The sequence below is a fragment of the Zonotrichia albicollis genome, chromosome 3 (assembly GCF_047830755.1).
Source record: "Zonotrichia albicollis isolate bZonAlb1 chromosome 3, bZonAlb1.hap1, whole genome shotgun sequence".
NCBI lineage: Eukaryota > Metazoa > Chordata > Aves > Passeriformes > Passerellidae > Zonotrichia > Zonotrichia albicollis.
Genome location: NC_133821.1, coordinates 64252555 through 64279480, shown reverse-complemented (window position 1 = coordinate 64279480; position 26926 = coordinate 64252555). Strand labels below are relative to the sequence as shown.

The 26926-nt window shown below is 39.4% G+C and overlaps 1 protein-coding gene across 2 annotated transcripts in view; it reads left to right on the top strand.

The window, feature by feature from the left end:
• The window catches only part of TULP4 (TUB like protein 4), a 143417-nt gene that overhangs the window by 82193 nt on the left and 34298 nt on the right, over window positions 1-26926 (top strand). For both annotated transcript variants that reach the window (XM_005490242.4, XM_014269307.3), the window contains exons 3-4: window positions 12591-12719; window positions 13036-13197. In XM_005490242.4, the coding sequence (XP_005490299.1) occupies window positions 12591-12719; window positions 13036-13197 (291 nt within the window). The remainder of the gene's footprint in view (window positions 1-12590; window positions 12720-13035; window positions 13198-26926) is intronic.

Genomic DNA, 26926 nt, shown 5'->3' with positions numbered 1-26926 from the left:
TCATTGCTGAAAGCTTTGCTTGATATTTAACCTAAAGTACAGTTTCCTGAATATCATTCTATTTCTTACAGTAACATTTAATAATATGGTGCCTTCCTTGTTTTTTCATGTCATTCCAGTACTTGCTGATCCTTTGCATGACTACTTTGCCAGTATGCATTCTTTTATTTTATTATTTACTTCTAATACAATATCTCAAAATTTTGATTGTTTTCCATGCTTTAAAACTCTTTTTAAGAAGCACAAAACTTACTTTAAAATCTCTAAATCATAAAGAAATGGAAATTATGTATAGAATGAAGGCAAGTGTTTTCTTCAGCCCTGTCTGAAGTAATGCTATAGATAAGGGGTCAGTGTTTTCTGGTTTTGAGTTGGAATTCATTGGACTGTCACAGTCAGAGACCTGCTGGCAATGCTTTTCCTAAAGCACCCCAGGGTGCCATTGGCCTTCTTGGCCACCAGGACCCACTGCTGGCTCATGGACAGCTTTATATCCACCAGGGCCTCCAGGTCCTTCTCTGCAGAGCTGCTTCCCAGCAGGTCAATCCCCAGCCTGTGCTGGTGCCTGGGGTTATTCTTCCCAAGAGACAGGACCCTGCATTTGCCTTTGCTGAACTTCAGACAGTTCCTCTCTCTGCTCCTGTCTCCAGCTCTTCTGGAGGGCTGCACAGCCCTCTGGGCTATCAGCCACTCCTCCCAGCCTGGAGTGTCAGTGAAATCTCCAGAGAGGCATCTGTCCCTTCGTCCAAGTTAAACAACGCTGGGCCCAGTATTGAACCTTGGGGGACACCACTAGTGACAAGTGTCCAACTGGACCCTGTTAATTATGACCCCAAAATGTATTCTAAACATTAAATATTCCATATGCTGATTGACATGCAAGTGACTTGAGATAGAAAACATCTGCTCATTTTGCCTGGTGAAATTTTCTTAAGGATTTTACTGAGGGGGAAAAACATAACCAGAAATGTTTGTACTGACTGCTTTTCCTCCCTCTTTTTTTGGGTGAAGCAAAGGATTAACTAGACTATAAAAATTACTTTCAAGTGATGCAGTGCATATAAGCTAGCTGGCTCAGGCTCTTGGATACAGATCAGACAACTTCCATCTCTAGTCTGTGGTTCCTCTACTGGTTGGGTTGTTAAAGGTTGAATATTGCTGCTCTTTGGTCTCTGCAAATCAGTTTTACCTCAGTTCCTTGAAAACTGCTTTCTGCACCACTGGTAATCAATACATTTGTTAATATTTGCGTTAGGTGAGGTGTGATATTGTCCTTAGATATGTGTTACCTGTCACCCTTCCTGCCAGCACTCTGACAGTTTCACAGTGACCCGTACAACCCAGGGATTACATTCCCAACCTATAGTTCACCCCTCTTGAGGCTAATAGTAATTTTACAGTTGTGTAGAGCAAACCTTCCCTGCAGAGCTTCTCTAGCCTGGTTTTTTGCTTTGTCTTCAAGCCTGAAAACTCCAAAGGCTTGATCATAACATGTACAGTTCTGACAACATGGGGGTCAATTTTAGTTGAGACTTCTGTGTGCCACGGTGGTAAACAATAGCAGTGATTTGTGCTTTCTGGGGTTGTCCATTTTGCCTGTCCAAGTAACTAATTTAACCCTGTATTTTTAGCTCCCTTGTGTTCTCTGGAAAGTCAGGCAGGGGAAATTATTGGTCACTTGGCCAACTGCATCATGATACAGTTTTTATTTCACGGAGAAATAGCAAATGTAGATAAAACTTCCTAAGAGATGTTTGCTCTGAAAACAGTCTGTGCAGAATTGCAGGCCAGCCAAAGCAAGGATAGCATTTTGAAAATCTGCTATTTGGCATTTCCTAGAGTATGGCATTTCTTTATCTGGTATTCACATTGTCAGAAGTTTGTAGCATATTATTGCAAATTAAGTGGGCTAGTGTGTCTCAAGCCTGAATCAGAGCCTCCACAGGGGCAATATATGTGTGTATATATTAACAAAATAATTCTTGGTAGGTATCTGTTGTCTTATTTATTCTAATATGCTAAGCTGAATGTCTTGCATGTAAATATTGAGATTTTTAGTTATTGTGTTGTTAATTTAGTTCTCTTTAAACCTTTCTGTCCTGAGAGGTGCAGGTGCTGAGTGGCAGTTCTGCCACTGCAGAAAGCATTCCCTGTTTTAATGACTGCTCCCTCACATTGTCCTTCTTGGAAGTAGACACTATTTCATTTTCCACTTTGTTTTCCATGTCCATTTCAGCAATTATGCAGTCCCTTCAATAGCTGATAAACACAACTGTTTACATGTGTAAACACCATTAGCTGAACCTTGTATGAGTGACCCCACTGGGGCAGCCAGCAGATGGGGTTCAGGTGTGGCCTGGTGCTGGAAGTCAGAGCAGGTGTCCCACCTTTGCAAAATAACATGGTGGAGTTTCCTCAGTCTCACAAAAGGATTAGGGATGCACAGTCTCCATGAGTCACACAATGACAGTCCAGGCAGTCCAATAAAAATGAATATAATTGCTTTCTTTTCTCAGTATCTGTGACTAATTTAAGGTCACCAGCATTCCTCAGGTGGACAGAAAAGTTCTGTAATGGTGTGTAACTCACGCAAAGGTCATATGAGTGGGCTTGATGATTGGGGTAACAATAGTTGGGTATTTCAGAGAGGAAAGTCGTCCCACTCCAGCAGTGAAGTGCCCAGCTGTACCATCTGTCTCAAATCCACCTTATAACTCAGCTTGATTACATTAGTGCACAGCTATTATCACCTGGGAGATCATAAGAGATTTGGAGAGCTGATCTGTGTTTCTGCTGAAGTTCAGTTTATTTTTAGTTCCTTGTGTTTGAAAAAAATAACTAGGGCTGAAGTATTGTAGCTCTTGGAGAAATAATCATGCTTGGACAACACTCTCTGACACTCCTTGCGAATTTTAAGGTCTTTTCTGTTTATATTGCTAACAAAAATCAAGTTTTTACTGTATCTCTTAAGGAGTGAAGTTCCTCTCCTTGGAGAGGGTTTGCACGAATTTTGTGCTGCAGTCAGGTTCTATCTAAGGCTTGTTTGGTGGACCTTTACAGTGATTTCATCTAAACAAGTTCAAGCTAAATTACAGTCTAACCTGTAAAATCCTGAAGCTAGTCACTGATCAGCTTCTGATTATAAAATGTCCACCACAAGTGCTAATGATGATGCTCAGAAACCTGGAATAATGTTACTTAGCTCTTGTGCTGTATGAGTTTGAATATCTGATGAGCAAAAAGTGATCTGTCACCTTGGTATATTTGAGATAGACAGACTTAGTGTGTTTGATAGGGGCAGATCCTCTGTGTGTGGTCGTGAGACACCATTATTTTTCTGGCACTTCTCAGAATAGACTCCAGAAAGTGAAGAACTTGTGTTACCTCCTTCCTCTTGTTAACTAGCACAGTTTTATATAACAGAATTTATATGACATTTTAAAGTGTTTTCTTTTCAAATTTCCTAGTAGATTTTTTTTTCTTTTATGAATAGTTTCTTTTCGGTTAATATATGCGTGTAAAGTTATAACATTATATTTCACTATTATATGAACACTTGATCAGGAATTTGTAGCCACTGGATTGGGAAGATTGAGTATAAGGGAGAGTCTGTCTGTCATAGTCCCTTCACTGGCTTTTTGCAGCAACACATTGCCCTGGGGATATTCCTGAACAGATACCATTTACAAGGTGGGAAGATAGTGCAGGAATTCGTAAATAGATGCCGTTAGAAAGTAGAGTAGAAGTAGTTCATTCAGAGTTGGAATGGTTTTCAGTCATGTTTATTGCTAACCTGTTTCCTCTTTAATTTTTTGGGATTTTTTAGGAGGTGGATATTTGGGTATTTTTTAAAGGAAGAGAGACAAGAAAAGCCATAGATTCTCTTACAAGGTTTCTGTATCTCTGCATCCAATATTTTTCTCTATTTTTAGCCAGGTAAAAAAAAAAGATACTAAGTATTTTAAATCTGCTTTATGCTTGGGGTGTTTTGGTTGGATTTTTTCTTCCCTCAAAACTTCTAACAAAGATGTGTATGGACTCTGAATTCATAAAGCCCTGATGAGGCATTGGTGGATATCAGTGAGTGTTATTTTTGTTCTTAAAGCATGAGGTTCATTTACAATGAGCTTCTCATACTCAGTCCAAAAGTGAATGTAAATGTTTAGGTTTTTGAAATGGTCCTGATTTATACCATCTGTAATGTAATTTTGTCAGATGTTAGTTAAATGAGCATTAGGCTCATGTACTTTTTATTTAGTGTACACTAAATACCAGAGATTTTAAATCTGCTTTTTTTTTTTTTTTCTTGTGGGAAAATACTCCACCATAAGTGCTCAAACCCAAGGAACTTCAAGCTCAGCACAGTTATTGCATGTGTCTTATTTTAACAGGAATGAACCTTTCCCAATGGTGCTCATCAGTGATTTGCTAGAAGGAGGGGAAACAATATTGTTCTTGGTCTTTTGATCTTATAGCAAAATGGTTGTTCATCTTGAGCTAAAATAGTTGTCTCTGCATTATTTATTGCAGTGTTTTATCTGTTTGGAAGCTGCAACAAAGTGAAATCTTTTTCTTACAGAGGAAGGCAATGAAAGTACTATTTTATCCTTTGCTTATCGTTCCCAACATTCAGTTTTGATTTATTTTTATTTAACTTGGACCTGCCCTTGCATTTAAAGGGAGTATGTATGGGCAATTAAATAGACATATCTTACAGCCCAAATACAGGATGACCATTGTCAAGAGACAGTGGTAGGAATGTGCATGCTATAAGAGAATTTGCCTCAGTGGAGCTGAGTGTGGCTTAACTTTTAAACGTTTTTGCTGTGATAACAGTCTTTTCTGTGAAAGAGCTTTTGGGACTTGAGGATCCCTGTGAAGGGAAAGGAGTCAAAAGCACACCATAGACCTTCTCACTGTCACACTGTTGTGTGCAAGATGGGAGAAGAGCACACCTCCACAGTTTCCCTTTCGAGAACATAATAGTGTGCAGCTATCTTGTGCATATGGGTGACCAAGTCTTAATTTTTCATGCTTAATTATTTTCCTTCAGATTATCACCAACTATTTGCTTTAATAGCCCTTGAAGGAGTAGTAAACAAACTTACTCAACTGAGAACCAGTAGCTAGATACCAACATCTTCTCATCCATGTTAGATTCATATCACCTGTTATTTTTCTGACATCCAACTTTCTGTTCTGACCTGTCAAATCTTCTGCTCCCCAAACATATGTATGGGATATACTTTGGATACAGCACATTTCTGTTGGTGTGGTTTTTTTTTTAAATATCCCACAAAACTGTGGTTCTCTGAAGTCACAATTAAATGTGGTGAGTCCAAAGTGAAAAGAGTAATTCCTTTAGAACTGTGAGCCACTTCATTCATAGGAGCGTGATACTTCTTGTTTGGTACCTGTGAGGAGTCTTGGGCCTGTTTTCCTCTGAAGTAGGCGATAGTGTAACACATTCTGTGTTCTGTGAACAAATCAAATGGTTATGTGGCAAATCCCTGGGACTAATAGACACTGAGGAGGGTGTATTTCTTAAAATGAAGTGTATCACTTGAGGAGACCTGTAAAGCTTTAGAGCCTTTCTGAGTCCTCATCTTGGCAGTTTACTATCAAGGCCCCTAAATGTATTCAGTGAGATGTTGACAGTCTAGGTATTTTTAAGACAACATTTTACACTAAAGACATTCCTTCCTCAAAACAGCCCTCAAAAGAATTTTTGTTTTGCCATTGTCTATTTGCCAAAATCGTTTCCTCAAGCTTTTAAAGATCAGACTGGCATCCATTGGGGATTTCATGCCCAACCATATGATACCTTTCAAAAACAGGTATATGTGGTGGGTTGGATGTCAGCCTCGAGATACCTTTTAAAAATAGGTGTGTTTGTCATTCATCTGCAAAGCAAATTAACAAAACTTGCTGGGGAGCATCAACATTCTTCCCAGTGGGTGAGCAAACACCACACTGTTACTTGCAGAGGCTGCCAGCCACTGACACACAGAGCAAGGGAGCACTGGGAGAATGGACACCTCCCCTGCAGGTACTCAGAGGGCTGTCCCTGGAGAGCTGCACTGCTCCTACCTGGCCCCTTCTCCTTCTGCAGCTGCACAGGGGAGCCCAGTCTTTGTCAGCCTGGTGTGTGCCCTGAGCATTATGAAAACAAACGCCAAGGAGAAAGGGGGAAAAAGTTAGAGCAAGTATGTCCAATAAAATGGCACAGAGCTTCTGATGTACCCTACATTGAACTTAACTTCAGAGCTTTACCCTGAGGTGTTTGAGTTAGGGGTGTGGAGTAGGGTTTCACATGAAAGCCACAGAGAAGTCTGTGGTCAGAAGAAGGTACAGGGTTGGACCTTTCATGTCCATTAATGTCAGTACTTTCTTGCTGGTCCAGCCTTACCTCTGATTTGATTTAGCACAAGGCTAAGTCCCCAGGGACATGCTTAGCTTATTGACAATGTTATACCATAAAATCAGAGTGTAAGCTTAAAAAAAACCAAACTAAATGAAACTCCTTTTCAAAGAGCAGAACAAGCAAGATGACAGCAGCTACAGGATAATACACCTCTTTCAATGAAAATGTAGGATCCTGGGATACAGGATGTGCTAGTGACAGTGGAAAGCTGTGCCAGTGGCAGCAGCTGAACCCCAGGGGCTGTGAGCAGCTGCTGTGCCCTTGGCACAGGGCACCACTAACCAAAGCCTATCCTGGGGGATGGATAGGGAATATTATATGACGTCTGTCCCTCAGGTATCTGGAGGCTGCTCCAGCCCTTCTAGGAGGAGAGCTCACTTTTGTTGTTTAGTCTAGAGAAGCATGAAGAATTTGGAATTTTGGTGTTTTCTGTCTCCCAGAATTTCTTTGCCATTCATATACACCCTCTGTAACCTGCAGCCCCTATTGTGAGCTGGCAATTTTTTTCAAGAAATGTAAATGCCATTACAGATTTGCCATTCTTTAGCTGCAGCACAATGTTTGTTATTAATAGTAGTAGTTTCTTCTTAGTAATAATAATTCCTTGATGGGTATCATACCTAGGAAGGTGACAGCTCCATATGCAAATGAGGCACTTCATCCGGTTGTAATGTCACTGGAAACAAAAAGTCAGAGCTCTGCAGGTGTGGGACAGATAGGGAGTGTATCATTAGAGAATGCAATAGAAGACAAGGAGGATAGGAAAAATGGGTGATGCCAGCTTGCTGTCTGCCACATCTGCTGCTTTTTTGTCTGGTATTATTAGGAGAAGAAATACTTGCTTGATGCTCTTTGTATGATTGACTTGGTTTGAATGGAGAGAATAATCCTGGCATTATTGTAATAGCATGAAATAAAGGTCGTAAGGGAAGGTGAAAGTAAGAACAATTGCAAACAATCTGCAGTGTGAGAAACTAGGAGAGAGAAAACTTAGAGAACCTTTATGCTAAAAAATACTAATATTTAAAAGACAGTTAAATGTTAATTGAACTAAAAATTTGCAGAACTAAATATTGCTTATAGGTAAAGTATGGTGAGAAGCAATCGCTCATTAACTGCAAGTCTACTGCTTATTCTGGGTGCCTGTTCCAATGTCCTAATTACATTTTAGTTACAAAAATCCACTTTAGTCAGCTCACTTCAGTTAGTTAGCTGGTGAATGTACAAAGCTGGCAAAGGTTCCTCAAGGATTGATAGGGATGTGTATTCATGCACATACCCATGTTATATGTATGTGATGTATATACACATATGTGGATATATGTGTAGCTGTATCTCTCTGTACAGTGGAGGGAGAGGCACTGAAATGCCTTTATTGCATGTAAAGGTGTTTTCTCTGGTTCTTGTACTTCAGTGTTCCAATTCTGCTCCCCACTCCCCACCCATATTTTTTCTTTAGTTGATACACTAGAGATTTTTCAGCTCTGTGGCCAGTAATAAACTGTAATGTGTGCCAGTGTATTGCACCTACTGTATGCACATATTTATCCTTAGATGTATCCATGACTAAAGACCAATGTATTTGTTAGGGAGTTGCATAACAGGACTACTTGATAAAGCAAAAGGTGATGCTCAGTGACTCCAGGTAGATTGTCCAACCCCTTTTGTCAGTGCTTTTTTCACCCTTTATATGTTCCTTTAAAAAGTTGAGTACTTTCCTAAAAGCTTAGGATTGGAGGAAGCCTTTGGATAGACTGAGTGCTGTACTCTGCTGCTGTAGGCAATAGCCTGATCTCCTTTGTTATTCCGTCCTGGGAACAGTTAGGTCTCGTGCTGCCGCAGCTTGGAAGGTGGAACTATTTCAATAACTTTCAATAGCATTAGAAATGTAGTATGATTTATCTGGGGAGGGAAAGGCCAGCTATTCCATATGCTCAATGGAGTTGGAATGCATCTCTTCCTGTGCACTGTGCAAAGATGTCATCTTCACTTGTAATTGCAGAAATGCTCATGCTGGATACAGGAATGTGGCACTTCAGGTGTAGCAATTTGGGCAGTAACCGAGCATTGGCATGGAGTATTCTCTGCTCTCTGTTGCTGTGGCAGTCCATCTGCAAGCATATCCATTTTCACATATCCATAGCATATGTGAAAATGAATGCTGGAGAAGACCTCTATCTTTAGAGCATATGCCTCTCCCCAGTGAAATGGATGGAGGATCAGAGATTTGAAAAAATGAGTCACTGTGACTCACTACAGTAAATCCATAATAAAATCTATTTGAATTTGGTAAGGAACTCTAGGAACTAATTGCCCTAGTTACTTACCTCTTTTATTTTTTTGTAAATGTTTGTCCCTTGCTTCTCTAGCAATTATGTACTGTATGTACTGAAATAAGATTTCAGTAATGACTGTTGTGTGATATTCTAGATTAAGGACTTCTGCTCTTGCAAAACTGATTGGTGTCATATTTTCAATTATGTCCTTCAAAAACCATAATGAAATTAGGAATAACAAAAGCTCCCCGAATGCTTTGGATTTTAGTGGTCTTGTACTGTGTTAGAAAAATGTGAAAAAATTATTTAAAAATTTCAATAGCATGTAATAAATTTAGATTGTCAAACCTGGTTTCTATTGGGAAGAGATCACGTTTACTATAATTCACACATTTACTACTCCAAAATTTCAGTTACTCAGAATTTCTTGTCTAAAATCTTAAATAGATAATAACATTGTTAGCAGCATTAAAGTGTGCAGTCAATTCTTGGGTAGAGTTTCTAGCACATTTAGGATTAATTAAATTTAATTCCAAAACATCAGGTTGGTAATTAAGCCAGAGGTGTTGAAGGTCCTGAATGCTGAACTTTTGAAACAAATTTTTTACCACTATTCCTTGTATAAAAAGCAGCTCAAAGAAAACATAAGACTGACTCAAAAGCTCACAGCTTTGTGGAAAACATCCTTTTTAGGGGCAAATTGTTGGCCTTTACATTGTATTTAATGTCTCAGGCCAAGTTTTATTGGTGAGAGATCCTATCCTGTCTAAGACAGTTGATTAATACCTGTGATACATTTTTTTTTCAAGAGTAGAACAAGCACTATTTGTATTTTTTATAGAATTAAAAAACCCCTCAAGCAACTAACCAACAAACAAAACTAGACAATATAGAAAGGCTGTGTGGACCATAAATGGTCCACAGACAACTTACTTTTGTGTACCAACATTCTCGCTCTTTTGAGTTCAAGATAAAACAGTTCAGACCTTCAATACCTGTGTGAAGATGCTAAGTAGAAAGCAGAGGACCATAAAGGCAGAAGTAGAAATGGGTCCTCTGTGACTTGAAGCTGTTAGTGAAAGTAATGATATCTTTGCATTTATGGGTTAGCAGTAAAATTCCTCTTTGTAGAGGGGTAATTCAAGCTTATGCGTTATTTAAGTGCACTATCAATGGGGCATGTTTTCATATGCTTTACATTTGAGCCTTAATACTTGGGGCAATCCTTCCTTTCTTTATCTCTTCTTCAGCATGCTAAGTGTCTAAAATGAAATTGGAAATACTCAAAGCAGTTGTGGACTCAGCACCTGTAGTCAGATGTTAAATGTAAATTACGGCATCGTCTTTAAAATGATCTTGTAAAATAACATTTGCTCTGTATTTAAATGGGTTGAATTTTCAAATTACAAATTTGCTTCCTTATGAGGCTGTTATCAGAAGGCATAGAAAAATCATTGTCTCGCTTTCATTTCTCATTATAAACCAATAAGTTTATTTTGGAAGTTACTAATTTGTATCTAATTGAGATGGATGGAGGCTCTAGTTAATCTTGTTTACATTCAAATGTACTCTTGGATATTTTATCAAGTCTAAACAAAAGACAGGTTGTACAGAATCTGAATTAAAATTTTCAAGTTTTAACAAGATTCCTGTTTAAAAAAGAAAAGAAACAAAACACAACAAAGTAACTCTTGTCACTTTGCCCATAATTCATATTACAAAGTCAGCTTGTGTGTCTAATTTATAAAATGGTTGTTCTCAATTCTTAGCCAGACTGAACAGGGCAATTTTAAGACAGGTAGTAGCACAGGTAGTAGCATTCTTAATGGTGTTAGCTAAAGCATTCATGTTATTTGAACAAGTTCTCTTTTTTCCCCTAAATTTTGCCTAGCAATTCATTGTGGTTTGATGCAGAATTCATTTGGTGTGATGTGTGAAACGTGAGCAGTGTCTAAGTATTTAAAGATTGGTGTTTTGGTGGTGATAAGTACTTTCCACTCAATAATGATCATAATTAGCCTTAGCAGCTCCCAGCTTTTAAGGATGAAGATTTGTTTCAATGTTATCCTTGAGTTTTTCTTCACTTCTTTCATAATACTGTTAGGTGTTGCTGGCAAGTACACTTACTTCATTGTTGCATTTTGCCTCAGGGTAAATGAAATTATGGCTCTGTGTATTCGATTTATACCAAAATGAAAACAAAATTTTGACAAATCTGTGCTATTCTTGTTTAGGTGGAAAGGACAGAGTGAAACCTCCAACAAGATGCATCTGCTTGCATTGCTATAATGGAATATTTTATTTACTGCTCATCCAACATAAGAATTTTTTTAAAAAGTTGAGTGTGATATAATCCATCTAGGGGCATTGTATAATTTGCCCAACTGGAAACAGGACTGGTGACTTAGAGTGCAGCTGCAAGGTTATATAAAGTAGAAGCCAGTGTTTTTCTGCAAAATCCCAAATGGGATTCTTCTAAGCAGTGTAACAACAGAGAGGTGATTTGTCATACTTGCTTCTCCCCATAAGCTTTATGTATGAACAAAGAAATGGTTTTCCTGTGTTTTTTTATGGTTCAAGGGTTGATGCTCCAGGCTGGTGAGCTCCATTGGTACACACGTTCTTAAGCTGTGACCTTGACACTCTGAATAGTGCAAGATCATCCCTCAGCTGTCAAGTTTAGGTTTTAGGGATGCATATCTATATCCTAGTCCTGAAAACCACTGCTGGTTTCTTTGTGAAGTGGGAAGGGTCTGTCTACTTAGAGCTCATCTTGGGACTGGAATCTTTAGGAGGATCAGTCTGTCTCTGTAAACAGCAAAATATATTTCAGGAAAATTTTGCTTGTTGCTTTTAGATTATTAATTATCTATTTCATTTTATGAAAAAGTGTCATTACAGCTGAATGTTTATTAAGTAGTTGAAATGACACTCTACTAATTGAGTATTTAATATATATTTACTTTGTTTGCATACTCTCTGTCTCAGTAAAATAGCTGAGGGAGAATTTACTTGTGTGAATGTAAGTGTCCCATATATATCTGCATGTTTTTGAAATAAAACTGATTTGGAAAAAATTTTTTTTGAGAAAAAACTAATTTGGAAAAATGGTTTTTAAGAAAAAGTCATTAACATAAGGTAAATTGTTTTATTGCTAATTTTTACTTAAGGGACTAGGATGACATGCTGTTTTCAGTTTATACTGAGGTCTTGAGAGATACTGTATTTGTTAAAATGGTATTAATTAAAAATGAGAGAGCAGTTGGTTGGTTTAGACTTGATTAGATTCTCCAGAAAAGCTCAGATAGCTCTAATGTGGAGAGAAGAATCTAAAGCTGCTTTGTATTCCTTCTGCACTCAGTAGCAAAGCAACTTTCCTATGAAATTTCTATTTTTTAATAATTTGAGACTCTCAGGGGTTGTTTTGAATATGAGTATTCAATCTGAGTATTTAAATTGTGTGCAGAGCATGCCGCTTTATTTGAAGTCAGCAAGGGGTGATGATTTGATGAAGAGTCTGACAGTCTCTGAGATTACAGTGGGGGAATCATTTGAGGGAGTGCTGGATAATCTGTGCAGGGCTTCCTGTTTGCAGCTTCTATAATGGAGTCCTGTGTTCCAGTGCTCCCTGTGATTTTATTGAAAGTGTGCAGTGCCTTCCAGAAAGGCCTGACGGTGAGAGATTGTGCATTTCCTGACAACCATGGCAAAATGATTCCAGCTGTTCTTGAGAGGTGCCTAATGCTGGGCCGAAAATTGCTATTTTGTGCTTCTTTAGGGTTTAATGCAATGATATTTATCTGGCAGTGTTGTTTAACCGGTTCTTGTTAAATAGCTGTTAGCACAACATGCAGTTTTGGTAATGCTGGTTTTGTTTGTAATCTTTTAAGGTTGTGCTGGTGAGGTGGAATGAACCATTCCAGAAATTAGCAACCTGCGATGCAGATGGAGGAATATTTGTTTGGATACAATACGAAGGCAGATGGTCTGTGGAGCTCGTGAACGATCGTGGGGCACAGGTTGGTATGCATGTTTTCTCTGCAGCCAAGAGGGATCAGCTCCTGAGAGGCCAAATGAAGAGGGCAAGGAATGGGACTTTATACCTTTCAAAAAGCACAGGAGAAAATTAAATATTTGTTTATTGGAAGGAACGCGCAAGAATTGTCACAAAGGCACTTGGCAAGCACAGTGCTTTCTCCAGTAGGCATGACATCAGAGCTTCAGCTGGGTTAATTGTTGGCCTGTCTCATTCTGTGCACTGCTGCCTTTTACTAAAACAGCAAAAGAGATTCTACATGGCTCATATATCTATTTTCTTGTCTTTGATATGTTAAGGTGAGCGACTTTACGTGGAGCCACGATGGGACTCAGGCACTTATCTCCTATAGAGATGGATTTGTGCTGGTCGGTTCAGTCAGTGGACAAAGACACTGGTCTTCAGAAATAAACTTGGAGAGTCAGATCACCTGTGGCATATGGACTCCAGATGACCAACAGGTAATGAAAGTGGGGCATTTAGGGGTATCAGTTGGGTCGCACTGCTGTGCTGTGGAATACATCTCTTAAAAAGTTACCAAGTAAAATGGTCATGTGGTAAGATCAGTTTCCTTCAAAAGTGCTGCTCCCACTGATAATGAAAATTTGGTTAATCCTGTTGTTCTTGTTAGGTGAATATGATAGTGTACCAATTTCCCTGTTATCACTTTTCCCCCTGATTCACATACGGTCTTATTCAAAGTTAGTTGTTTGAGACAGGAATCTGTTAATTGTACCCTTAATTTGTTGTTACAGCTATCTTATAACTGCATTTGAGCAGAGATACAGCCTGGACTGTTAAACATCTGATTGGACGTTTCTGTGTAGATTTGTCCAGTCTGCACTTGTAGTAAAAGCAGTTCCAGCAGCACATATGGTTATGTTTTGCATTCACATAAGCAAATGTATGTAATTGAGTGTTGAAGAGATGTCTCAGCCTTACGCAAATAAAATTTAAAAGAATAAGTTTTGCTGAGCTTTGAAAAAGCCAGTTAAAAAAATGTTCTTTACCATTTTTCTGAATAATTATATGATAGTGGACACAGCAGCATTTCCAGCATGGCTGGAGCAGGAGCACTGGTTTCATTTGCAGGATTTACACTGCTCCCTTGCCTTTCACTGCTGAGCTGACTGGATTGGTCCTTCCTTCCTCATGCTTGCTGCCACTGTGGTTGTGAATGGGTGTATAATTCAGTGCTGAAGGAAATGATAGCCATAGAATAGTGCCAAGAGAAACCCTGTTAGGATCACAGCTGGATTGTTTTCCTTCCTTCATTTTACACCACCATGGAAAAGATTCTGGTTCAAGACTCAAGGTACCACTCAATTTAGAATACTATAAATTCATCCAAGGTAGAGTTATTTTGGGAATTGCTAGTGGAATATAATAGCACTAATAATATACATTTCTGCAGCAGCATCTAATAATTTTAGCGTACTCTGTGTAGAATAATGAATTAATTATTGCAACACTGCTTTTTAAAGCCAGCGAGCCTGCCTGCCTATTTTTGAATCTAGGAAAATGTAAATCTTGACAATAAATAATTTACTTGAGATCAAGAGGAAGAGACAAGCAGCAGAAGTAGGAGGGGAAGCTAAGATCTAATAGCTCTCAGTCCTATGTTTTAAACATGAGGCTACCCCATTTGTATGATGCTCAGTTGTTGCTACTGTATTTGGAAATATCTTCACTTGAGTGTTTAATTTGGAGTGGCTGACTGCCTTTAATTCAGTTTAGCCAATATGTTTGTACTTTCTAATCTGGATGCTCCATAAGTGGTTATTCCAGGAAACAAACTCTTGTTCAGCGTCCAGATAAATGCTTTCGAACATAATGGCCAATTCCAGCTATGTGAAAATGACTTGCTTGACTTACAGACTCTGCTGCTGAGAAATTCACTGAAATAGAGACCCAAACCAGCCTCGAGTTTGATATTGCTCTGCACAATTCTCCCTAACTATATGGTTTGCAGGGGTTTGCATGTTAAGTGATGATGGATCTTTGTACTATTCCCTGGAGCTGGTGGAAAGAAGTGATCTTCTAAAATATATTTAAATGTACTTGCCTCTGGAGGCACGAGGAAACATGAATCACAGAGGTGCTGGGTGAGAGACTGTGCTCAGTTCAAATTAAAAATAGCAAACGGGGGGGAGGACATTGCATACATTATACATAAATAAATGTTTATGGAAATGGATACCCTTACTAGCTTATTGCCTCACCCAAATTTTCTCCTGATTGGTATGTGTGCAAATGAGAACAGAGTCTACAGTAGCTTCAGAATCTTCCCTATGGCTTAGTGTACTCTGCTTGTCAGTACAATGACTGAAAGATAAATGTTGGCATTTAAATTTAGACTTTTCTACTGTTCTTTTTCTTACCCCTCTGGCACCTTGAAGGTTGCTAGTGAAAGTATTCCTGGAAAGTATTATACACCACGGTCCCATGACCTTTAACACAATTATCTTTAAAATTTACGTTTCCAGGGGGATTGTCTTGTTCAGTATCATGTTTCTATTATCCTGATAGAAATCTGTTCAGTATAGTGTGTCTGTTCACTTCACTCTTCAGTTCTCTCAACTTTCTCCTTCACTCCCTTCTGCATGCGTCCTGGTGGCTTCTCCTGTCTCCTCCATCTTTTCTCCTGTATATTCAGCAGCAGTAAGCTGTCACCTCTGTCACTCCTTGCTTGGATGGCTGTGGGGCAGCTCTGGAAGAGGAGGGTAATTTCCTACCACCACCTTTCTGCTGGAGACAAGGAAAGGCTGGAGCTGCAATATTGTCACCATCACCTTGTTTGACAGTGTGTATGGCCTCTGGGTTTATGTCATTACTGTGCTTGAAGTAAAGCACCTTTGAGGTAGTGGCTAATGTGTAGAGATGAGATGAGAGCTAGAGAGGTGGCCAGGGTAGACTTACAGTCCTGCTGAAATTGAGCATATAATTATATCTTTTAACTGATGTGGTACATACTCTGCCCTGGTTATCAGCTGATTTTATTAATACTAGCCAAAATTGTTCTGCATTTTCTTTTAAGAAGAGAGTGTTAGCATTCTTCTTGTGGCTGAGTTGTTTTTCAGGTTTTTTGAGCTCTCCTTGTTTGCTGGGGACAAACTTACTTTGAGTCACATGGTTGACTGCAGTGCTTTCCCTCAGTGTCATCTCTCTCAGATGAGCTTGTCATGAAGGTCATGGGCAGATTTCTGCTGTAGTTCACACCCAGATCTCAAGTATGGACTTGGAGCTGGGGGCTTCTTCAGCTAATTCTCTACATAGGCCTTTTGAATGTGATTTTGCATGTTTAGTTCAGAGGACTAGAAGTCAGTTTTCTCACCTCACAGTGTGTCTGTAGTCTCACTCATTCAGGCATTTCCTCCTCCTGTACCCTAGAACCAGAGCACACATCTGGCCAAAACGTGGCCCCATTGGGCTTTTGGGGATGTAAAATGGAAGATTTTATAAGACTGGGCTGTCTGTCTCTCAGGCAGAGTGCCATTCTTGTGTTAAACTTGGATGGATGGGATTTCAGGGGTGGGACTTTCCTTGCAGTTTTTAAATGTTTTTTTTCAGGGCTACAAGAGGCTATAGGAGGCATGTGGAGTATTTTTCTGGTGAGAGGCTCACCTACGATCATGTTAGGAATGAAAATATACATGTATATTTTCATATACAAAGTATACATGAAATGAAAAATGAATTTGAAATATCAGAGAATGCTGTGTCCTGTCTTGAGACAGTTCTGTGGCATTTTCCCATGCTTGTTTTCCAAGAGGGAGTGTACATACCAAGCAGATTGAGGACTTTATAAGTGGGAAAATCTTGAGTTTTGTCTAACCAAAGGGTTTATTTATAATTATAGAAGCAATGTCAATAAGTAATTGAGAATTTTCCGTAAACCCACAAGTCATACAGAACCTCTTTCCAGTGCTTTATCTCCCTTCCTGTGTGTTTGCTGAGCTTGCAGTGACATTTTTCTGTCGTCTGCTGCCCTCAGGCCACCCTTTCCCTCTTCTTCTCCCTATATTTTACTCATTAAAGAGATTATCTCTCTTTATGATGGAGAAAGACAGTGTCAGAGAACTGGGTAGGAACTGTAGAGGATTATCCCTTAGTTTATAGCAATATAGTGTAATTCCTTGAACTTCCCTGGGGTTGTTGCTGTTGCTGTTTCTGTGTGTGAGAAGGGAAATCACTCTCCAATAGAGGAAACCCTCAATGAAAATGAATTAATGTATTTTAATTTGTGGATATCCCAGGAGGTGCTAGTAACCTATATTTGTTCCCCGCATCTCTGCTAGTACAAATTATTAGACTTTTCTGACAGCTGTAAGTGCCTAATTCTGCTTTTTCCCCCTCCCCTTTTCCTGTTGTAAGCTTTTATTGGTGGAAATTCAGGGACTGGACAGGATTCTGTTTGGCTAGGACATGACAGGTATACATATATATACACACATATATATGTATGTATATGTGTATATATATATACATATATACATACACACACATATGTGTGTGTGTGTGTGTATATATCTATATATATTATATCTATATATATAGATATATAGATATATAGATATATAGATATATACACATACAGGTATATGTGACCTTTGCCAGCATGCTTCCTTCGGTTTGGTTTGAAAATAAGTATATAAGCAGGTAGACTAATTTAATTTGCATCCTGCTGGGTGCAACATTAACTGTTGTACCTGGTCCCATTGCAATGCAACATGCACCAGTACTAAAAATGTGTAAGTACAGGCCCCAAGGTTCAGCCTCTTCTGTGCCTAATCAGACAAAATGATGCTCTTGGTGAAACACAAAGCAGCACCGTGTTAGGAGCAGATGCCCTGTGCACTGAAGGGTCCCGTAATGCCCTGGAAGAGAACAGAGAGCAGCAGCAGATGAATTGTGTGGCATCAAACACAAAGCAGGGCGCAGGAGCTCTGTATGTTGTTTTTTTGGGAGTCTCTTGAAGCTGGCAGTAGCTGTGCAGGGAGGCAGTTTCTAAGCTGTTACTCACTCCTGCTCCCTGCTCTTGCCATCCTATTCCCATGGCAACTGCAGGGACGCTTCAGCAGCATCTCTGTTCCGTGACAAGCAGGAGGCAGGGCAGGATTCAGCTCCTTTCCCCCGCCTGCAGTGCATCAGGGTGGAGCCAGGAGGGAGCTCCAGGTGAAGAAGGGGATGTGTGTTGTCCCTGGGCCCAGCAGTGGGGTGGGGTGACATCCCTGTGCTGGCACAGCACACGGTGCCATAAGGGGCCTGCACAGGAGCTGATTAACAAGAGTTGCTGTCAAATTGTTACCAGTGGCATCAGGTGTTTCATGAGCTGCTCTCTCAGAGTTCTTGAGTTTGGCATGGCTGTAGACCTTGGCAGGAATTTTACCTAATAAATCCCCTTTAGTACAGTCTGCATTTGAATCCTCTGTTTTCATCTGTGAACTATGATTTGCAGTTGCTACTACCTTTTCAAGGGAATGGTGTTCTGAACAGCTCCTAAGCTGAAAGTAAGGATAGTAGCCTTACCTAGCTTCCAGAACACAGATTTATAAGTGTTTGAAAATGTTGCATCTGTTTGGTCCCTGCTGTTGCCTTCCCACCTACATCTGCATTTGCCTGTGGCTCTGAAATGAGATGTGTGTGCTCCCACTCACCCTCCTGCTTTGGTTTTATTCAGATGCTGTAGCACACATTTAATTTGGGCAGTCCTTGCTGTTATGGTAGTCACACTGGTCAAGTTTAATTATTCTCAGACATCTGGAGTTGTGGAAAAAAGTCTTGAAGATGGCCTTCTAATGAGTTGAGAGAATGATGAAAGGGAGCTACAAAGGGGCAACTGGGGCAGTATGGGGAAAGTAGCTGTTTACCATAATTGTTATGAATGAGAAAGAAGGCCAAAATGAAAAAGGTTACAGCTTGTAAATTTTGAAAATGGAAGCAATTATTTTGATCTTTATTCAAATAATTCTTGTTCCTATTAAGGATTTAGAGGTTCACATTAAGGAGCCTTAAAGATGCTAGGGAGTAATTGTATTTTTGTGTCTTAACATATAGAAATGCATTGTTTTCTCCCCACAGTTCTGGATGTTAAAGCTACCAAATGATGGTTACAATGACTAGGGCCACTCAAAATTGCACTGTAAGATACAGTTGTTGAGGAAGATCTGATTTTCATTGATGGATGAATTACTCAGATTACTGGGAAAAATGGCTGGAGGCTTTTTATAGCGTTGGAGACGTGTCATTAATTAACTAGGCAGTTTATTCAAGCCACAAGGACTGCAGACAATGGTTAAATCACATATAAGCATTTTAGCATTGCATGCTGCATAATTGAGCAGCAGCATTAAAATGCAGAAAGAGGACAGGGGAAGGAGACTTCAGTTGTCTTTGGAGATAAATCCGTTTGTTATATAAAACACACAGATAAAACCCATCCCAGCTTAACTGTCTAATATTTTGGACTGTTTTTAGAAGCATTTCAAACCTTTGTGGCAAACTTGCTATTAAAATTAATGATTTCTGCTTACTTGTGCTAAGGGGTCTGTAAATATTGACTAAGCTATTTCAGCCTTTTGTAAACAAAATATGTGGGGGGGGGTTATATAAACTGAAAATGTTTAAATATTTTTGCAGAGTTTTATATATTTATACATGGAGGAAGATAGTAACATTGGTTTTGCTCTTTGCTTGGGAGACTTGATTTTTATGATGGTACATAATAGTGACAGATTTTGTGGGAAAAGTAATGTGAATTTTAAGTTGTATTTTGCCTTTCTTTCTCCCATCTCTTTTTATTATGTTGTTTCCAAGGCTGTATTGTGCTATTTCCTAAATAATAGATATCTCTTTTTTTTCTCCCCTTTTTTCTGATAGCAGTGTATAGCTGTATTAGCATTGTTTTTCCTTTGCCTTTTTGTCTCAAGTAGGTTTTTATTTATCATTCTGCTGAGAATACAGCTTCCAAAAAGAAGCTGTAAGGAGAAAACTTAGCTTGGTGTACTGTTGTCATTTCTTGGTTGTGCTTTCCTTTTTCACTAGCAACGAGCAGCTACACTGCAGATTTTTGTGCTCAGATGAAAACTTCTTAGGCTTTGCCTTGAGTTTTGTGGAGGGTAGGCAACAAGGATGTTCTCCTTGGAGCCTCTAGGGCTCATCCACAGCTTCAGGAGCTATGGCATCTATCTGTGGGTTTATTCCAGACAAATTTTTCCTGCCAGAAAGCCTGGTCTGTGCCGCACAGTTACTGAGCGGGTAATTGGAGGAGCAGAGCAATAAGGTGATACTTCAATGTGCTTTCTTCTTCCCACTCGCTTCATCTGTGCCTTGCCTAATCTTTCCCTGGATGCTCTTCATGCAGCCTGCAGAGGCAAGGCACTGGGAGAGCTAACGAGATGGTGCCATTTGTTCCAGTCAGGAGAGCTGTGCCATGGGGGTTGTTTATGGGCTGACGGCGTCAGGGCTCGTTTTCTCTGCAGCTCCTGCACTGTTTTGTGTCAGGGCTGTTTCAGATGAGTCTTGCACAGAAATTTTTCTCTTTATGACTCTGTCTGAAAGGAGTAATACAACTGTTTTAATGTTTTGCTCGTCCTTGTAGACAGGGTGTTTGATGTTTGTTAGTGCAAAAAGCAAATGCCTGAATGGATTTCTGCATCCCTTTGGAAGCATGGTGTACTAGGATGTACAGGTCAGCCTCAACTGTGCACCTTGTAACTCCTTCCCTATGACTCTCAGGTCACAATATTGCTATTTTAGCTGACTGGAATCTGAAGTTGAAATGCTGCGCATTCTACCACGTCTTTGCCTCCCTCAGGAAAGAAGAATGTTGTTGGCAGTGACAAGCCAGAGATGGAGGGAGAGATGAAAACTTGTGCTCTTCAGTTAATGTGTCCACTTAGCATTTTTATACCCAGTGCTGTTTTACATTTTTGAAGCATCAATGTTTGAGTCAGCAAAGTAAAGATGAGTGCAAATAGAAACAAGACCAGTCTCTGTGTGGGAGGTGTCAGGAAGAAAGGAGTCGTTTGCCTCTCCTCTCACCTTGCTGGCACCTGTACAGAAGATTTTGCTTCTATAGCCTGAAGTCTTTAGTTCTCTGAGACAGGGAGTTTACTTGAACTTGTGGTTTTGAAAAGCTCTGTGCTATGCTTCAGCCCTGGGGCACATAGTAAGCATGAGGCTTTGCAGTGTACCTCTGCAAGGGAGCGGCACTAAAGGCTGTGTTTTAGGCAGTGTAGGGAAAAAATTGAACCTTCTGCAGGAAGGTGCTCTCTAAGGAGAAGTCATAGGTAGGGCAGGAAAATTGCTTTGTTCAGATTTTGAACTGGTCAGGAGAGGGCACGTGAGTGGAAGTGTAATTCTTACAGAGGGAAAGGTCTCCACACTGTGAAGGTTTCACAGCATTTTTCAGGAAGAGTCCATTATTCCACTGCCAAAGCCGCTTGACTGACAATACTTTGGCCCCAGGATCTCTTGGGTTCATCTAGAGCTTTGTGGTCTTTTCACTTCAAAAGAAATGTAGCTGCCAGTGTGGTTGATTTGAACTTTATCATCGCTGGTACTTAATCCATCAATTTTTTGGAAGTTTAGTAAGAAGACCAGGAGCCAAATGGGGTCTTGAACTTGGGGTCAGATGTCTTCAAGCCTGCAAATAGTCTGAAACCTTGGTGCCGAAAACAGGGATTAGAGTGATTGAATCTTGAGGAGGATATTGTGGATTTCTGTACTAGGTTTTGTCTGGGAAAGCAAGGCCAAGTTTCATAGTAATAGCAGAGGAAAGGTGATATTTTTGGAAAGTGATACCACATAGTCTTTCCATTGATTTGACAAAAAGAGATAGTATACCAATGGAAAGCAGGAGCAATATCTCTTTATTCTCTAAAACTTTTCCCATCAATGTTTCATCCTGCATGTGTTCAACTTGAGCTCTCTGTTCTTCCTGTCCAGGATCCAGTTTCTTGTCAGTGTTCAGATGTTGAGGGATTGTTGGCAAGCTAAAAAGGAATTAATCCTTCCTTGCTTTCCTTGCTTTTTAAGAGAATGGTCATTCTTCTTCAGTGCCTCATTCGGTAACAGTTTATTACTCAGCCTGACTCCATGTTGACTCAGTTACACTTGACCTCACCCATTGCACCTATTTCCTGACCATGCTGAGTTACTGCTCTCTGACAGCACCCAAGACCTCGAAGGAGAGGGCAGAAGTTGAGGGACTAACTTCCATTAGTGTATAGTTTACCCTGGGACTGCTTGATTTTATGTTATGAAATTCAAAACAGCAAGGACATTGCTTCTAAACTGCTTTGTATTGCATTTTCACTGGTTGAGCGTGCTGTCCTTGTTTCTAAGTAATACTATTTTCAATTAGGGAAAAAAAACAAACCACAAAACCCCAGCAGAAACTCTCAGACTTCTAAAGCTCTGAATGAGATTTTAGCTTCAGCAGTCAGCATATCTTTCAGGAAATAACTAAAACCTGACATGGGAATAATGCAGGAGACTGCCAAGTGTATCAGTTGACTTCTTTTCCTGATTGAGTGTTTGTTGATAAAACTAATTGCATTTTCCCACCAGATGTTGTTTTAGTTGCTATGTATAATTGCATCTTTGTGAAGAATATGTGTTTTCAGATACAGACTTTCCTGGCAGTTTTGTGGGCAATCAGAAAACAACACTGCTCAAAGAATATCCCAGAGTATTTCTGCTGTGGAAACTCAATGCTTCAGGCTTGGAGTCCTGTCCAAGTCAATTGTCACAGAAGATGTTCTGTAGAAGGTGTTCAGCTGTTGGCCTTTTATTCATTTTGCATGCTGCTTTAAATATGATTTCTTTCACATTTTAAGTAAACTGAGGCATATCGTTAATGCCATGAACATTATATAGGAGGACAACTCTTCACTTAAAAATCTAATTGCTGTAAGATGCTTGCTCAAAAAATGTCTTGAGAGTCAAGAAGGAATATAGAAATGTGTGTGCCTGGAGTACACGAGTCAGAATTAGTCCAGGTATAATTACAGGAATGTATAATAACCAGTCTTTCTGTGATTTGCTAGAATGCTTTCATATAACATTTCATAAAACATCTTTGCCTGGACAATTGCTTCTATCCCCACATGTCCAGAGTAGTTAATAGCTTGAGGTCCTGGTTTTAAGACTACTTACATTTTTGACTCCTGAAGTGGCATGAAAGACTGTATCTCATTTACAGTCATTCAGCTACATTATACTATTTTAGAGGGAAATAAAGCCAGTGCAGTTTGAATCCCCAGTTTTTGGTATTTCAGTGTTTGCTATTTCAATATTTATTAAATGGATTCTCCACCAAGATCTTTGATGGATTTACTTTGCCTTCTCATTTGATGTCTTTGTAATAGTTATCTAGATCCTATGGACTTGGTAAAAGAGAGAATGAACAAGGCTGAAAGTAGGTAACTCAGCCAGTGCTGCTTTTGAAAGGATTAATGACCTCAAATGAGAATATCCCCGCTGTATGTATGTTTATAAAGGGGGGTAGTGGAATGATCCTGGGCTGTTCCAGCCATGTGGGGGGCTGGTAACTGCTCACATCCAAAGGAAACAGAGTCTTCTAAGATTTTTGGACATAAAGGCAGTCAAGAAAAATCTAGTGCTTTCCTCCCGAGCTTGTATGTGAATTTTAGTGATGTCTCTTTTTGTGTCAGTTCAAGAAATCATTTTACAGTGGCTGAATTTTTAATGGAAATAAAAAAAAGTATTCAGCAGGAGACCAGCTGTCTCCCTCACTCTGCTTTTCTTTATTTCTCTCTGTATTTTGAGGTAAAAAGGAGGAAAGCCAGAAATATGACACTGAGAAAAAACAAACTTTCACTTTTTAACATATCCTAAGAGGAATTTGCTGCACTTTCTCCTGCTTTGTGGTGGAGAAACAGTAAACAAGAAAAGCCCAAGCAAAATGCTAATATTACATCTAAATGGACTGCAGAATGCTGGAGTTAAGCCTTGGCAAGGCTGACATTGTTTTGTTCAACTAATGAATGAAAATAATTATTGGCAATAATTTTCCCTGCATTTCCTTTGTTACTAAGCCTACCTGCATAAATAGAAGGTTGATCCATCATTCTGTGTATTTATCACTTTATAGTTCAGTTAATTTTGAATCAGCAAAATAGATTTATCTCTATTAGTGTGATGGCAGTTTGGTGACAGCTGTGAAGGCTGTTCCTATCATAAATACTGAAGTTTGTCCAGGTGGCTAAATCAGAGCAAACAGAACTAATTCAGCTTCCGTGAACTGCTCAGCCTCTTCTGACGGTGTAAATGGTTGACCTTACTAGGATTTTTGCAAAGTGTATTTTCTGAGGTGCCTAGTTTTTCCTGTAGGGGAAGATGGGGGAGGAGACTGAAGAAGAAAGCATAAAAACAGGTCTGAATTTGAGAAAGTGAAGGTCAGTGAAGCAAAACATAAAATGAGGCAGCTGTGAATGCAGAGCTGTGCAGGACAAGTTTTTAAGTGGCAGCAGTGATACAGCCTGCTATGATGGCACCAAGATTTCAGCAGGTGTGTGTGCCAAACACACACACAAAGGCAAAGAGTAAAACAAAATACTGAAAGGGTAAGGTTTCCAAGAAGAGGAGTCCTTCAAACTTTGAAAGTACAGCCCTGGAGAATGTTAAAAACCAAAAGCTGCTACCTGTCCTGTGGGAGAAGGGAGATCTGTAACTTGAGAAATAGCTCAGTGGAGTTCCTGACAGCTTAGCCACATCTTAGGGAAAATTAGAGCACTTAAGATTTAATGACAGATTACATTAATTTTCAGAATATTTCAGTGTGTCCAGGAATTAAGATCCAGTCTGGTCATGCACCTTGCATAGTCCTACAAGGCAAGTTCTGCCTGTATGTGAAAATTTGGGGTTTTAAGAACCAGATTGTACTAGGATGGAGTTTGCTAGAATAATTTTTAGTGCTGTTGAAATTAATGGAGTCTATGAGTTGTTTTGTGTTTGTGAGTTGTCAGATGTTTGTTCTGTGTAGAAAGTCAAGAGGATCTGTTAAAAATCCCAAGCCAGCAGGAGTAAAACAGATGCTTGTTCCTTTTTTAGCTTTCCAACATCACAATACTGGAATATCTCACTGGCAAAGTGCTACCCTAAAGTAGCCTCCAACAGCTTTATATTTCTTCCAGCAGCTATAGCAAATCCAGCTTCTAATGCTTTAACTTCAGCTTCAGTCAAAGGTTTGGTTGTTTCCCTGATGCAGAATGACAGTCCCTGTTCTGAAAATGTATTGATTAGATATCCTGGGAGTTTTGTTTAACCAGCAACATTAGAAACCTTCAGTGTTAGTACTAAATGTCACGAAGGGAGGCATCTTGTTTTATCAATATCTTTCTGTAACATTATTGACTGTTCAATTTGTACAACCAAAACCTGAGATTGGGAATAAATCTGCCTTCTACTCCTTATATGTATTCCAATTATGATAAAGTTTGAGCTTTCTTACTGTTGATGAGTTCTATTTACTTACATTAAACCAAATTAAATAGCAGCAAAATGTGTTAATGTGTCAAAAAAGCACCGCTGTTAGAAAAGAATACTTCTACAAAACATTGGGCTTCCTGAGCTGGACCTTCAATGTAGCAGCTCTTTGGTCACTCCACTGTAGCTTTGTGGATCTTGGTGCTTCCAAACCACTTTCTGCTGATGCTGTGTCTGCTCCAGAGCATTGCAGCATCACAACAGATCTTACAGGAACTGAGGAGTTCAGCGCAATATTATTGAAATTTACATAGCAAAGCCACCCAGCCTGTCCAAGCTGTTCCTCTTGAGCTGAATTTTTAGCTTCTTGGCTGTTGTAATATTAATCTCTTCATAAGAGGAATCCTTCAGAGCAAAATACCCCATCTTTTGCTTACCATATGTCTTTTAGAAATTGGTGTATTTCAGACAGTTAGTTGGAGTGTCTTTGATATCTTGGGCATTTAAGGAGGTTATAATGTTGAATGCTAAGTTTCATGGATGATAGCTCAGAAATCTTTCTTGAAAAACCTATTAATTTACCAAAACTAGGTTGTGAAACTCACCTCAAGTTAGCACATAGACTGAAGAGGTCAGTGCATTCCAGAGAAGGGTGTTTGTCAGGTATTCAGATTTGTTATAATAGATAGAAGTCACCCAGGCTTGGGTTTCGTGGAGAACTAAGACACTTGTGTTTCAGAACTGAGCCCCCCTTTCATCTCTGGGTACACTTGGAAAGCCATGTGTGCTTTCCCAGGGCTGTTTACCACAGCTTCCCTGGAAAGCACACAACATCTGGGCACTACAGGAGCCCTGCATTTGTGTGACTTTTAATCAGTCTTCACTGCAGTGTAGGCTTGGCCATGTGTGATATTGTGTAAAGACATACTGCATTTATGTTGTGCTACTGACTCACACTCAGAAGGTATTGGGTGATTTTAGGTGTTGGGTTATTGGATTTTCCCTGTTCTGCAAATGCAGTTTAGCAGTTGGTAATACATGTAAGATCAGCTGTGATAACAAGCAGTAGGAAAGGAGAAGAGATGAGTCAAGAGAAGAACAGAACAAGGGGCCAAAGAACCACTTCAAAATAAGTACTTGGTTTTTTAAAATTATTCTTATTATCACTTAGCTTTTGTGTTCAAGGGATAACAAACCACTATAACTTGTTCCCTTTTCCAACATTCTGTCTGACCTCCTCAATCTGCAAACACACAAAAAATAAAATTAATTTAAGTATCTAAAATGTAACTTCTTAATTTCTCTGTTAGATGCTTTAGGGATATCCTGTGGCTCAACCTTTTGTCTGAAGGTCAAGTGAGTTTTATTCATCTGACATAAGTAGCTTGAGTGTGGCATTTATAACCTGAGTAATGTTATGGATGATAACATCATTGGACATTTTTACAGCTTCAGCAGGAGTTCAGCCAGCAGGACTATCAGGCTGATAAATGCTTTCATCTTAAAGGTTGTATTGCTACAATAACCCTGAAACTTAAAGCTGCTCCTTGAAACCTACAGCCTGGCTGAAGAGATGAAGTGTGCCCTCTGATATTTCTAGGTTGCTAAAGAGCTCTCTCGAGTTCCAGTGCAAGAATTAAATGCTGACATGCAGCTGTTCTGAACTGGAAATTATTGAGGACTTCATAATTTTAAATTATTTGGGGGCAGTGTTACTCAAAAGAATTAGCTTTGGAT